The 14630-nt window shown below is 46.6% G+C and overlaps 1 protein-coding gene across 1 annotated transcript in view; it reads right to left on the bottom strand.

Annotated features, from left to right (window-relative positions):
* Positions 1–3541, bottom strand: part of zgc:165603 (uncharacterized protein LOC571425 homolog) — a 50646-nt gene extending 47105 nt beyond the window's left edge. The window contains exon 1 of the mRNA XM_047024589.1: positions 3041–3541. Within this exon, the coding sequence (XP_046880545.1) occupies positions 3041–3311 (271 nt within the window). The 5' untranslated portion in view covers positions 3312–3541. The remainder of the gene's footprint in view (positions 1–3040) is intronic.
* Positions 3542–14630: the final 11089 nt, after the last annotated feature.

Here is a 14630-nt window from a genome sequence, read left to right as displayed (position 1 = left end):
CATTACTAGCGTGGTTATGGCTTTGGTATTGAGAGGAAGAAAAACAAAATGTAAAAAAAAAATACAGAAAACAGGTGACAACGGCAATAATGGGCATCTCTGGATTGATGATCATTGAAAAAAAAATTGGCACGCTATCTCTGCCTCTCTCTCACTCTCTCTTTCTCTCTTTGAAGGCGAGGGTTGCAGTGGCGACCCCCCCCCCCCCCATCTTATTCTGAAATCACCTCCGACCTCTTATATACATACATATTGTTAGGGTTGCTTGGCTATGAATGATTCCACATTTCTACTGTTAAAACATAACCCAACCCCCACCTACCCTCACCCCCCCCCCCCCCCCCCCCCCCCCCCATGTCTGAGTCTCCCAATGAAACCAATAACATGAGCTAAAGATCCGACACTCGGATTATCCTGACTCGCACAGCTTCGGGGGCCACGTATTCTCAAGCCACATGCAGAGTGAAGTCTACAGAACCGGGTTATCGACTAAGACTTTGAAAACCTCGGCTTCCACGCGAGGCTTTCTTTGTGAGACTTTCCGCTTCCTGTCTCAAGGCCATATCGGTGCCGAGCCTTTTTTGAGCTGACAAAGGCAACGGGGGTGGAAACCTGGGACTAGAGGCCTGCCTGTAGTGATGTGTATGGATGAGGGAGCTCCCCCTCGCAACGTGAGTGGACGAAGATGAGGGAACAAGGTTGGGGGATGAGGAGGGGGAACGGAGCGCGAGGGGAAGGGGATGAGGGGACGAGTAGGAGAGGCAGAGGGGGAGGTGCGTCGACGTGACTCAAAAGCAAAGTTAAGAACGAGAACATCCCGTCTCAAACTGAGCACGCGTCAGAGGCAATCCCTTCAAGTTCTTGTCCTTAAGTCAGACATCTGTTGGCTTCCTAAACCTTCTCCAAACCATCTCTGATCACCCGACCCTTGACAAGGGGATGTGACCCGGCAACGAACTGCTTCGGAAATGACGCCCGTCATCCCGTTTACTACAAGGTCCTTGGAGCGGAGCAAGGGGATGTGGGGGAAGGGGGGTTGGGCGAGGGGGGGCTTACATCCAGGGAGCGAGGCAAGGGGAGCAAGCCGCCTCCAGCCAGTTAAAAATATGAGACTGGCGGGGGGGTGCTAATGAAAGTGGGGGTGAAGGGAGGGCGCTCTGTTGCTCGGAGGAGCGAGGCCATATATCGCAGCGAGGAGACAGTTTCTAGAATCTGTACGACCGCCGCGGCAGCCTGCCCCCATAGTTCTCGGGCCCCAAAACCACTTGATTAACCGTGCGTCAGGGACTAGCTACTACAGCGGGGCTATTAATAAAAGATAACCCCACCCACAACACACACCACCCTCCTCTCATGTCCTCGCCCCTCCCTCCTCCCTCTCTCCCTCCCATAACCCACCCAACCACCCGCCCACACACACAAACACATTTACATCCCAGGCATTCATTTGCATTATCTCTCACCCCATATTTCCCCTGGTGCGGCGAAAGCCTGACGTGGAAGCCGGTGGGAGGACTGGGACACACACACACACACGCACTGCACACAGTTTGTATGTGACGTGACACAACCACCCCCCTCCACCACACCCCCCACACCCCCAACCCACATTACAGCCCCCCACACAGACACGCACACACGCCCAGTCAATGCCCGTTGACCACCCCCCAGGTGGGACAGATCAATCAGTGACCCCTTGTTAGGTAATGATGCCACGAGGAAATATGGGCCCCCCGAGGGAGCCTGCAAGCACGCTTCGCGGCATTGATCACTCCTGTTACACCAAAAGGTATATGACTGGTCATTAAAGCAACAAAGAAAGTTGATTGCTCATTGCCTTTACGCCCAAGGTATATGGCCGATCGTTATCATTACACTGGGGGCACGCTGTATGAGTGCACCGCACAGTACATTTAACATTTAGATCATTACCGTCTCACAAAAAGAAATATATAATCACTGATTGCTTCGTTGTACACTTTACCATCATGTCCGAAGTACTGCATAGAAATAAGTTACATTTGTATAACCCCCAACACATGCACAGGTCATGCACGCCCCTCACTATCTGATATTGATTCTTTCTCTCTGCATCCAAAGTATTCGATTGTACAAATAGTTCGAATAAATGAAGCTATTTGATCTCACTGTACTATTGTAGTGTCTCTTTCTTAGATCATTCTTCTATAGTATTCCGGCCAACTGAGAAACGTAGAATGGCGCGCCACAGAGTAAAAAAATCAAGAAAACTGTGCAGGAAATAAATATGTGGTAATCTCACCGGACAAAGTAATAGATCTATCCTCTCAGCGAGCAACGTGGAGGGAGAAAGGGAACTCACGTGTGCGCTCATGCACACGCACGCACATAGGGTACTCACACACCACGCCCCCCCCCCCACACACACACATACACAGACACCCACCCCACGAAACACACACAGAGAGACACAGAGACACACACACACATACACATTTTCCCTTCTGAACGCAGCCAACTTCATTGCGCGCAACAGAAAGCATGTGGCTGCAAGCTATCTGCCATAGGCTCTGTGAAAACGGTTTGTGAAAACGTGAACTTCCAAGCGCCAATATTCAGCACCTGTGAATGAATGCACGCTTACAACTGTGCATGTGTGACTCATTATTCCAGCACTTCAGAAGTTACAACATAGCCCCTTATGTCGTTACATAAAGTGATTTGCTGTCGTGATTCGTGACAAAGCTTTTTGCGTGGACGCTCAACCCATAAATCTAGCAAATTTTAGGGCAGCCTACTGAGAATACGAGACACGAGACCAGATCAGCCATGAAGACTTCCCATTTTTAGTATCAACAACCTGTCGAAGGGCGCAATGGCAAATGGCATCATGCAAATAGAACGTATTCTACAAGCGGGTTGTCCATCCAATCCAGTTGAGGCTACGTTTTCGTTAGCTTTAGCTGAAATCACGCACAATTAAATACATTTGTTACAGCGGTGGAGGGTCGGTGGAGAAAGTATAAGGACACCTCTCTCCCTGTGTAAAGGCACAACCCACCTTTATGCATGCCCGTAAAGCGGTCCTTGAGGACTGTGAGCTCGTAGATCTTCCCGAACTCTTCGAAGAGCGGCCGGAGGTCCTTTTCATCCAGATTGCGCGGTATTTGACCGATGAACAATTTGATTGCATCGTGGTCCTTCATAGGGATGGTAGCCGAGCAGCCTGCCGGACTGTGGCTGTGGCTTAATCCGTTCACAAGACCGTTAGTAGTGGCAACACCGACGACGTGTCCCGTGCCGTCCACCTGCCCATTCGTTAAAGTTGCCATCTTCGGACCGCCAATGAGTTGTGGTGACAGTGACAGCAGCAGCGCGATTTGTGGGTGGTTTCGTAAAAGCTTCCTAAGTATTGGTCAAATTGTGGTCCAAAAAAAAAGCCTTGCAAGTGCTGGTCCCGCTCTAGTCCCACCTAAGCAAATATTTACATTCATATGAATACATATGTATCATTCGGCTAAAACGCATATCAAAAGCGCGATCGTCTGCTGGTCCCGGTGGAGGCTTGATTCCTTGTATTTATTTCCTACTTAATAATTAATTCATTGATTTAATAAGAGAGAGAGCAAGAGGGAGAGAGAGCAGGGGAGAGAGAGGGAGAGACCAATAGCTTTCCCTTTCTATTTACACCTCCGTTCCCTCGTCCCTGGTTCTGGATACCCTTTTATTTTTTGCATGAAGAAGTCGCTAGCCTATGGGTGTCCTCTCGGTTTAAATGTACGGGACTAGCTCAAGAGCTGCCAAGACTGCAGGGAGGTATGGAAAGGGAGAAAGCACTAGAAATTCTCAGTTTATGTTACACAGCTTGTCTCTCCCCCTTCCTGGATTAGGAACCACAATGGTACATTCCACCGAGGGAGAGGGTCTATAAATAAAGAAATATAGTAAATATGCACGGGGTCTTTGTGCACTATAAGTGCAAATCACATCACGCCCACAACAGAAGATAATCATGATTAATTTGATCATCATCATTATCGATAGGCAATCATTTGAATATCGTGTAGTGCTTTTTCACGATCTCTTTCGAGAGTAAAACAATTCTCATGGACGAGAAACTTGCTCAAAATATATAAGGAACAGCCTAAAATAATAGAATAACAGTTTCATTTTAGCTCAAAATCATTTACGTTACATAGCCCCTTATACGTCCCTGCATGTCTATTCGAGTTGGTCGTTTCATTTTCACGGAGATTCAAAGCCAGGAGCTTGAGATATCTAACAGAGGACAGTAGACAGCGCCAGTGCTGAAATGCTCCAGTCCCGAAAAGGCATGCCTTTCTGTTTTTTTTTAATGGGACTTAAGGATGCATCTTGAAGGCACATTACTCTTAGACGATCAGAAATAAATACCGTTTTGCACCAACAGCAAGGAAAATAAGTCGTGTTAAATATGTCCTTTTTCGATTGTGATATCGATTTTATTGCGGGAGGTACAGTATGTGAGCTCCGCCGAGCGGCGTACATGGGCATGTCGGAGTAGAGTTTTGGAGTGCTGGAGGGGGGGGGGGGGGGGGGCATGAATTAAAAGCTAGCTGTGGCTCTTTTGACTCAAACATCTATGAACGTTTTATGATCAGATGGCCGCTGCAGACACACACAGACGACACCTCAAACCCACACACCCAGGAATACAGTTACGTATTGGTAGACAGACACGTTGGCTAATTATATAAGCAAGTAGCCTCTAGACAAGAATATTTCAAGATAAGGTAGCTCAGAAGGTCAATAACGATGAACATTTAAAGTTCATATGTTTAACCATTCGTTTTTGTTATTTGGCTGTCATGGGACGTGCACACCCATCCCCGTCTAAACAGTAGTCAACCATTAAAGAACAAAAGGCAACACTTTGTGTCTCCCTCACCTCCCTGCTCTCGCCAGCTCTAATGGCGCGTTAATGTCATCCCGCACTCACGGCATGACCAGGCCCCGCCGAGCTATAGTTCGTTTTCTTTGGCATGACATCGTGCTCTGTTCTCCAAGCGTCCCCTCGGGGCGACACTCCATTCACGTCAGCGGCCCATGCCTAGCGCTCACGCCTGACTTGCCTCCAGCAATATTTTTTAATACAAGGGCAAATTGGGAGGGCACAAATCATTGTAATTATGTGCAGTGGGTAGGCTATCGCGATGATTACGTAAGGTATGGTGCCATTACGGTTTCCTGACAATTTACCCTCCACGCACCTACCTCTGCGCTCGCTTCCCCAACTCGTTTTTAGTGCACTGCATGTCGCCCGCGAGTGAGACGGTTACGGTAAGTGAACCCATTGGACGGATCACAAAAAGATGCGATTAAGGATCATTTCACCGTAGAACAGGTGAATGAAACAGGTGGACCACTACCCCTCCCCCCACCCACCCCTCACCGTCCCCACGATGATACTCCTTCAGGATATACATATATATACAGCAATGTACTTTGTAGGCTATATATACAAAATGTGACACCAATGCCTGGGTACGTGAAAATCATTTATCCGAGATGGAGAACGATCTTTTTGAGCCCAGTAGTCTCACTTGCCTGACTGTATATTTTGCCTTTTCAAGAAAGAGTGTGGTGTACTTCAAACGCAAAAAAAGGTTGGCAGGCAATAACATCTAATCAACCTACTGTAACCTAAGTCACGGTGGCCAAGAGAGAAGCCGAGAAACGATATAAGCGCTGCTGAGATGATTAAGTTGACCTTTTTAGGTACGTTTTCGTGAAGGCCTGGATGAGAGTCACTGACGCGTGCACGACGTCAACCTGCAATTACCACATCAGAACACCTTTAAGGCACGCGGAGACATAGGCCTGCTTTCTCATTTTCTTTCATAATCCACGCCTCGGTGGTGCTGTCCTCTGTGCTGAAGAGCAAAACGCCAAGCGCCTGTTTCGCTGTCCTTGGTACCAAAGCCACAGCTAGTATAAACCCTTCTGCACAGTCGCTGTCCATGGTGCTGAAACAACACAGGCTGCAGAAGTAGCCTTCATGAACCTCATGGTCATGTAAGCCTGCGCATGAAATACAAACGGCTAGACCCACTGATAGGGAGGGTATTCTGAAGAAGGCAGGCCGGAAGGAGTCACGACAAAGTAAAGGAGTTTAACTTTTGGTTTATTAGTCGAGTACCCGGATCAAACAATCAGTTCAAGACAAACTGATGGCATGAGTGAAAACTCTGTCTCTCCACCATGCTTAAATACATGAGTTGGACAGTACAGATAGAGAATACACAGAATTGCTTCCTTAACGGGTCTTCAGTGGTCAGTACACTGATAAACTAGAGTATTTAGCAGCTGAGGTGGTCGTTAATTACTTTCAAGTCCCAGTTCGTACATGATTTGACTCACAGTCTCCTAACTGTCTGGGCTGTGTGTTATTTTCTGCTCAGAGAGAGGCCTCGCTGCAGGACCTCTTGACCTTACAGATACTTAGGCTGTACATGTACACAGAAAATCTGCCTGACACCCCACAATACGGAATGCAGACTCAATTGGATGTGTGTGTACAAGATGTAACATAAACAATTTATTGACAGAGCTTTTACCCTTTTTCAAAATATCTATCTCAGTTCATCCGAAATAACTTATTCCATCTTCCCCTTCTCACACTTGTAACTCTGCATTCATTTGGCGGAAGATTGACTTTTTTGCCCTTGCTAGATTGCTTGCTTGCTCGCGGCACCTCGCAATTTCGGTCCCAGCACAGTAACGGTTGAGGAAGGCAAATAAACGGAAAAGGTAAATGAAATCCTTGCTGGGCAACTTACACAAATAAATTGATAATCTGTATGGGCGCGCCATAAAGAGCGCTGGCGTTTTCGATATTACCTATTCTGCATAGTAATGCCTTTTCTCACCTCTCCTTCATCTGGGACAAAGTTCTAAATCTCCCGGAGCCTTGAGTCACCGAGGCAGTATATCACCTCTCTGTAATTTAGGGGGAAGAGCACAGACGAGAAGAGGAAAGGGCAGGGGCATGACTAAACGCCGGCAAAGTTTTGGAGGGACGAGGACAGTTCTGGAGCATCTTCCTTCTGACTTTTGTTGTCCGTATAGCACAAACAGTGCTAGTTCCCCCGAACATGGGAGGAACTGTTTGCATGGTGCTTGTTTTAGGTTTGACGGTGTTGCATGCAGAAACGTACAGGCCCTTTATCTCTGATCTGTTTGGTTTGGTGGAGGCCCTACCTTGAAGTTTCATTGAGTTATTTGAACTATGGGGTTATAGTAACCCAGTATGTGGTAAGAAAAATCCCTTTAGCAAAGATACATATGCCTATACACAAATAAACAAATGAAGAAATTGGTCTTTCTAGGTTAAGTGCTTGGTTTCCTAAGGGGGGTCTTTCACTTTCGCTGAATGAAAAAACAAGCAGACTTTTACCACAACATAGCAGTGTTGACACTTGCAGTTTTACCCTCAGAGCAAAATAAATACGTACATTTTTATGGGGGGGGGATTTCTTCATGAAAGAAAATGGCTTTACTAGCTTATAGGACCATACTGATAATATTGTGGTCTTGCACACATGGTACAGTGTAGTGTTGTGTAACCCTCCTTCTATATATTCCATTGAGGAAAAAGTACCAGTAAATAAAAATCTTACAATTGAGCTGTACATTTTGCGAAATGAGTACAAATCAGACTTGATAACAGATCAAATTCATGCCAAACAATGCCAAAGCATGTTGCAAGACATGCAATCATCGATTGAAAGCATAAAAAAAAAAAAACATTTCAATTTCAATGTCGTTTGAATGTTGTGCTCCGCCAGAAAGAATGGGCTCCTGGGAAAATGCTTTCCTGTGTGCCTCCTGCCATTCAAAAATCATGGTTCAATTTCATACATTCATTCATCAAATTAATTTGGCCTCCTACTTTTCTGTCATTCGTTCTATCCGTCTTGTGTTTTGCTCTAGCGCCACACTTTACCTCCGGTGCGACGGAAAGTATTTGATGTTTTGACATTTGACATGGGTGGGTGTCAGTTTTCGCATAGGATCCCTGAGTGAAGGAGATCAGACAACCTGATGTCTTTATTGACGTACTGTGACAGGCAAGCTTCGGTGAAGACACTGGTTTTGTGGGCTGAAGCAAACACACAAATGCAGAAGAATTCCTAGTCATATGCACACACAGAATCACCCAGACATGCATGTTGGTGCACATACACACACCACGCATGCACACACACACCCGCACACCCATACACAACTGCCGGCAGACTGGATACACATTCAGATGCATACACACAATCAACCAGACATGCATGAAGACGCACACCGCTCAACACACACACATGCATGAGCACACACACACACACGCCTACACCGCATCTTCCACAGGGGACGTAAAACGGAGGAAAAGAGAGGGTTGTGGACCCAGACTAACTACCTTTTCCAAGCGATTAACAACACCGAAATTAATGGGATTTTATATCTCTTTGGTCCTTGAGAGTGGGCAAAGCCAAAGAGGCTTAGTCCTGTTGTGATTATGTTTTGACACACGCATTCTGCCGTTTACAAAAGAGTTTCAGGCCACGGTGGCCTCTCGTCGCCAGTCAAGGCAGACATCTTGTTTAAGCCAGGGTGGATGAGAGGAGGGAAGGGTGGGGGGGGGGGGGGGGGGGGGTCGGGGGTTGGGGAGGGTCTCGCCTTGTGCCATTCCAAATCCCATTTTCTCCCCACAGATCTATTCCGCGGGGGGGTCATTGGGAAGGTGACCTCCGACCCCGGTTTCTGTAGCAGAAAGCCGGTGACACTCCGAGGGCTTGACCCTTCCTGTCAGGGTGACGTGTCCCACCCCCGCCCCCACACACACCCGCATGCATGCACACGCACACGCACGCACACCTGTCACTGGTTGTGGCGGCCACCGTGTCTTGTCTGGAAAGTCTGTGGTGTCTGACCCCTGTGGTGTCATTAATTGCTCTCAGGGGGGTGATATTGTGTGTGCGTGTGTGTTTGGGAGTTAGGGTGGAAAAGGAAGTGGGATTTGAAAGGAGTGGGACAACACCTGGTTCGTCTTGTATCCCAAGGCTGAGGAGGAGTGTTGTGTATGTGTGTGTGTTGTTAGGGAGGAGCGGGAGGTGTGAGGGGGATTACTCTGTTTGTGTGTTTATGTGTTTGTGTGTTTGTGTGTTTGTGTTTGTGTGTTTATGTGTTTGTGTGTTTATGTGTTTGTGTTTGTTTGTGTGTGCATGTACAGATCTGGGTAATGGGTGCCTTTGGACTCATTCTTTTCTTGTACATGCAGCGTGTTCATAAACACACATATATACAAATATACTGTATATATACAGATGTATATACTGTATATCGATAAGATAATCACAGCATCCACATAGCTACAGATAGCCCCTCAATGACCAAATATTATAACTCATTGACAGACGCACGTTGTGATGTTTTAACAAGAACGTTCCCAACCATATTAAAACAGCCACAAACAAGACAGCTTTATGTACAAGTACCGTTATAGGCCCTGGAGAGAAGACCAGAGGCACAGGCTTCTTAATCTCCCACCACCAACATCATTATTAAATGCCATCCATCATTGTATGCAGCAACTAATATTTACAGTGTTTGTCGTCATCGGGAATATGCTCTCAGCACTCCCAAAAGTCTCTGTATGGTGCCTGGATTGTTCATTTAATCTGGGCTTCTCCCTAAGTGTCCGGGGAGAATAATTGAGGTGAACGTGTTGCCCATTGTGCATTCCCTGAGGACGAGGTGGGCAAAAGGTGCATGGAGAGTGCCGCATTTAGAACGCAAAGGAGACAGGCAGCATGGAAGAATTGTTTCTTTTTTTGGCGTGAGAAGGAGATCCCATAGACTGCTTTACCTACTTTCACAAGGAGGGACATGTATACATTGATAGAGTGACACGCAAAAGGGTGGAACTCGAATGGAATTTGAACCCCGGTGGGTAGGTTTGTCTGCACGTGTTAGGGATCCAGGGACTTTGCGATCAGAGAGTGCTGTGCTGTTGGACTTTGCACAAAATGTGTTGAGCTTGTTTCATTGAAAAGAGAGCGGGTGGGGAAGGCTCACACTCCTCTTTAAGACAATGTCAGGTGGATTAAAACATGCAAGCCTTATGTTGACAAGGTAATGGATGGACAGGTAGATAAACAGGAAAATAGATACATCAGAGTGTTGACTTTCCTGTCAAGTGAGTTTGAATGTGCATCAAAACGTGTCTGAAATTCTGCTGTAGTGTCTGACATGATTGCCGGTGCTTCGGGTGTAAATGTGAATAAAAGTTACAGAGTGCACATTAACACGCATAAGGATACACACATGGATACACATAGATAGAGACACATTCAAAAAGGCTTGAGCAATACACGATATACCCACACTTGCACAAGTGAACGTGTGCACATAGACACATGTTCTGACACACACAAACACAGAGACACACACACACACACACAGAGAAACACACACACACAATCACACACACACACACACCTTGCATCCGCATGGTTGATCTTTAAGTTCATTAGCATTAGAATGGGCCATGATTAGATAGCTGGCACTAAATGCCAGCTGGCTAGGAGACAACTCTGCTTCTTCACATTGCCTTCCTGTCTGTACATCACACACACACTCACTCACTCTCACACACACACACACACAAACACACACACACACACGCTGTTCTGCCCCTATATTGAAATTCAGCAGGATCTGGTATAAAAGACACACTGTGTCCACTAATACCAAGTGATTGCTAATGTAGAATGTGTATGTTTTGTTGTTAGCATTTTGTAACTGGTGATTAAACGTAAAAAAAAGGAAAGCCGTCATTTGTCCTAGGTTTGCGATGATTGAATAACGCAGCCATAAAAAGATAGAAAAGATCAAATGGATTAGTCGATTATTTACGTTGTTATATTCAATCGTGCTTTGAAGTCTTCCAATAGCACATTTCCTCAACTTGAATGGTTAACACCGACTTGAGCGACAACGATTTCACACTCAGCAGGCAAAAGACAGAAAAGCAGAACCTTAACCTCAACTGAAGTCACCAGAGAAGTCGAAAACCTGACGCCGAGAAAAAGCGATGGAGAAAAGGACTAGTCTGAACAAGGCCACGACGCCACAGAGAGACACAAACACCCCGTCCTCCTTCCACTGCCTTCCTGATGACAGCTTTTGCAAAAGTATAGGAAAGGTCATTAATAATGAATACTAAATCAGCATTCGAAAAAGGTTACAATTCCCAAGCGCGGCTTCCGTTCCTTGTACCTCTCTCCCTTTACCATTTGTGATACCCTTTACAGTTTCCTTCCACTGTCACCTCTTTTGTCAGGGAAAAGTACGAGCTATGACTTTGTACACAAGTTGAGGGGAAAGCGCGGGGGTGGGAGAATCAAGTTACGAGGAGCGCTGCATTAGAATAGGGATACTGAAGGGAGTCTCGACGAGTGGTGTCGAGACGTTCTCTATCACAGGCTTGCCACCATGGATGTTGACTGTTGATATGAGTTGTGGGGGTGTCTGGCGAGCTGTAATTGTTCCAGGAGATCCACCGTATACATTCGATTTTTTCATCCAGGTGGATTTGAAGGGGATGTTTTTCATGACTCTGCATCGGCAGAAAGTACACCACATATACACACGAGTACAGTACTCCGAGACACCACGTTAGTTGCGATGGTGTTGCAGATCATGGTGTCCATGAAGTGAACATTTTCAGTTTGGGTGCCAACGTCGTCACTTGCCTGATGTTTAGGTCGACATTGTTGTCTGCCATCTCAACTCAGTCCGCAGAAAGTCTAGTCTGTGAAACGTCAAAGTCGCATTGAAACAGCAGATATTTACCTCTGCCAATTGATGCTACTTTATGTATTTACTCTCAGAGAGAGTCATTTCCAATAACCAATCATACCAACGATATTTGCTTGAGGTTTATTTCCAATAAACAATGAAAGCAAAACGATCTTTGATTCAGTCAGCTCCAATTTGAATCGACGCAGGGTCATGTGTTGATATTCAAGCCACAGCACGGATGTCAAATCCCTTTGCCGCCTTTTTCTGCGGTCTGTCATCATCACATCCTTCTAACCTACTCAGTGTCCCACCCCGAATCAAAAATAAAATGAACATCCTGTAAAATATGTCTTTTCAGTGAAGTGTACCCCATTACCTGTCAAACCTTTCCTTTTCCCATTGGTTATGGTTGGATGTCTGATAGGTTGGAGGAGGTGAGGGTGTTCAGGGAGTCCTGCTTGTCATTTCCAATGGCTGTCTCTATTGAAGACACGGGGACAGGAAGAATAAAGTGGAGCTCTAATGACCTGTTGAGACCTCATTATATAGAAGCGTCTGACAGACTGCAATTCATTAGGAAATACTTAGCTGTATGGAGATGCTTCCACGGTAATTCATAACACACACACAAAGGTGCTTGCACACATTGTCATCCCCCCAAAAAACCCACAGCACGCGGATTTGCATTTGCATACGCTTGCGCGACGAGTGATTGTGTATGAAACACGTGTGTCATGTGCACGTTTGACGCCTAAGTGAGGGATCTGTCTGTTTGTGTGTTCGTCTGATGCTGTGTGTGCGTGTCTCTGTGTGTGTTTCTGTTTCTTCATCACAGACACAGTTGTGGGGGTCGGACAATCGGATGACCCTCCCCACACACCCACTTTATTTAGAACCTCTGTCTGTCACTGAGGGTAAAGGTAGACACAACATTTCCCAGTGCTGATCGATTGAACTCTCTCATGTTTTCAGCCTAAGACACAAAAGGACTCCACCTGCCTTCAATGGAGGTCACAACACACAGCCTAAAGCAATCAAATAGCATGTTGGGAACTCACTTCATCCATCACATTGTGTGTTCTGAGGGAGTTTTTCAAAGGCTTTGCAGCAGAACATATCTGTCTGTCCCAAAATTGCTGTCTGCCAAATAGGTGACACCGTGGGAGTCTATGAAGGAAATAGATGACTGGGTAATTGAATGCAAGTGCATCGTAGGGGGAATTAAATCACTCCTATAACTTGGCGGTATAGTTTTACTTAGTGTTTAAAGTCATAGGACATCATTAATACACCTTCCATAGTGCTGATGGGCCAACAGGCACGCACAGCTACACACACACACAAACGCGCGCGTACACAGGCAGTGAGAACTCAGTGCACCATCCAAAAACCTCATCACAGCAGAATGACTTCACCTGACAAAGGGACATGTTTCATTCCGGCATTGTGGCAGAAGCTCCAAAACAGACAACAGACAAATAAGCCCCCCCCCCCCCCAAAAAAAAGGAATAAATAAACAAACAAACCCGAAAATAAGCAGCAAAGCCCCCACACCCCTCGACCGAAAATAATTCCTCCGCCAACAGACACGTCTCAGACTGGGAAGAGGATTAATGTTATCCCTCTAATAAAATAATAAAATGGGAATGAACATAATATCCCGGCTCCCCGCCTGCGAAATGGCCTTCTCTATGAATGGCCTCCTAGGGTATGAAAACAGACGGCCAGCGACTTTTTTTTTTTCTCGCCAGCTAATCCGCACCTCCCTTTAGAACCCAATTCGAATCAAAAACCCGAAACGTCAATAGTCATTTCTCCTCCAAGACGGTGTTGGAGAAGGAGGGAGGGAGGGAGGGATGGAGGGAGGGATATCATCTGATGTGTTCTAGCTCGACAAACGTCTGAAACAATGATCGTGCCCCGCCCAGAGCAATATCAAAGGTGGATTTTAATGATGTGTTGAAGGGGGTATGCGGGATGTTTGGAGATATTGATTGTTCAGATGACATCTTGCAATCTACGGACTACCATGGCCATACACTGAAAGTGACCTGTATACTTACACGAAGAAAACCAGTTGTTGTCAGGTACAAAATGCCTTTTGTTGTCCATGTGGCTATACTGTATATGGTTGGACACAGTGGCATGGGAATACCTTGAGTTGCCCTTGTTCTATGGATTTACAAAAATAAATGTTTACTTTTAACCCAGGTTTAAAGCGGCTGCAGTATTCTTTTGACACATTCAAAGCCACTATGGGTTCAAGTCGTTAGTTGTACCAAATGTAAAATCCTCCGTCCTTTCTCACAGATTCACACTCACACACACACACACATACACAGTAACACACTGCAAATACAGGCTTGGTATAGAGACTCACACTCACAACCTCACACACGCGCGTACAATAATACACTCCCTGTGTCTAAACCCTACTTGCTTTGTATGCGGAGCGAGGCACCTCCGTGGAGTTGCCTAAGGGGCTCTCTGCGAGCGAGCTCATTAGCATGTGTGTGGAGAGGGGCAGACTGACAGACAGACAGACGGGCTGACAGAGTGGCCGTGGCTGCTGTGCCGCCGCCTGTGCAGCACCCAGGCAGGCGGACTAAGGCAGGGTCCGGGCCTGGGCAGAAGATAAGATTCCTGGGTGGGTTGGCCGCGGGCACCGGCCAGCGGGGCTCCAGCCCCAGGCAAGGGTAACGGGGAGAGGGGGGGGGGGGGCAGAGATGGAGGGGGAGGGGCCAGTGTTATCAGGGTGGTTGCAGCGGCTTAGGCAGAAGGGCAGATTGGGGAATTCCACACTCTCTCCCCCCACATGC

This window comes from Hypomesus transpacificus, chromosome 9 (assembly GCF_021917145.1).
Source record: "Hypomesus transpacificus isolate Combined female chromosome 9, fHypTra1, whole genome shotgun sequence".
NCBI classification, from domain to species: Eukaryota; Metazoa; Chordata; class Actinopteri; order Osmeriformes; family Osmeridae; genus Hypomesus; species Hypomesus transpacificus.
This window is presented reverse-complemented; position numbering and strand designations above follow the sequence as displayed.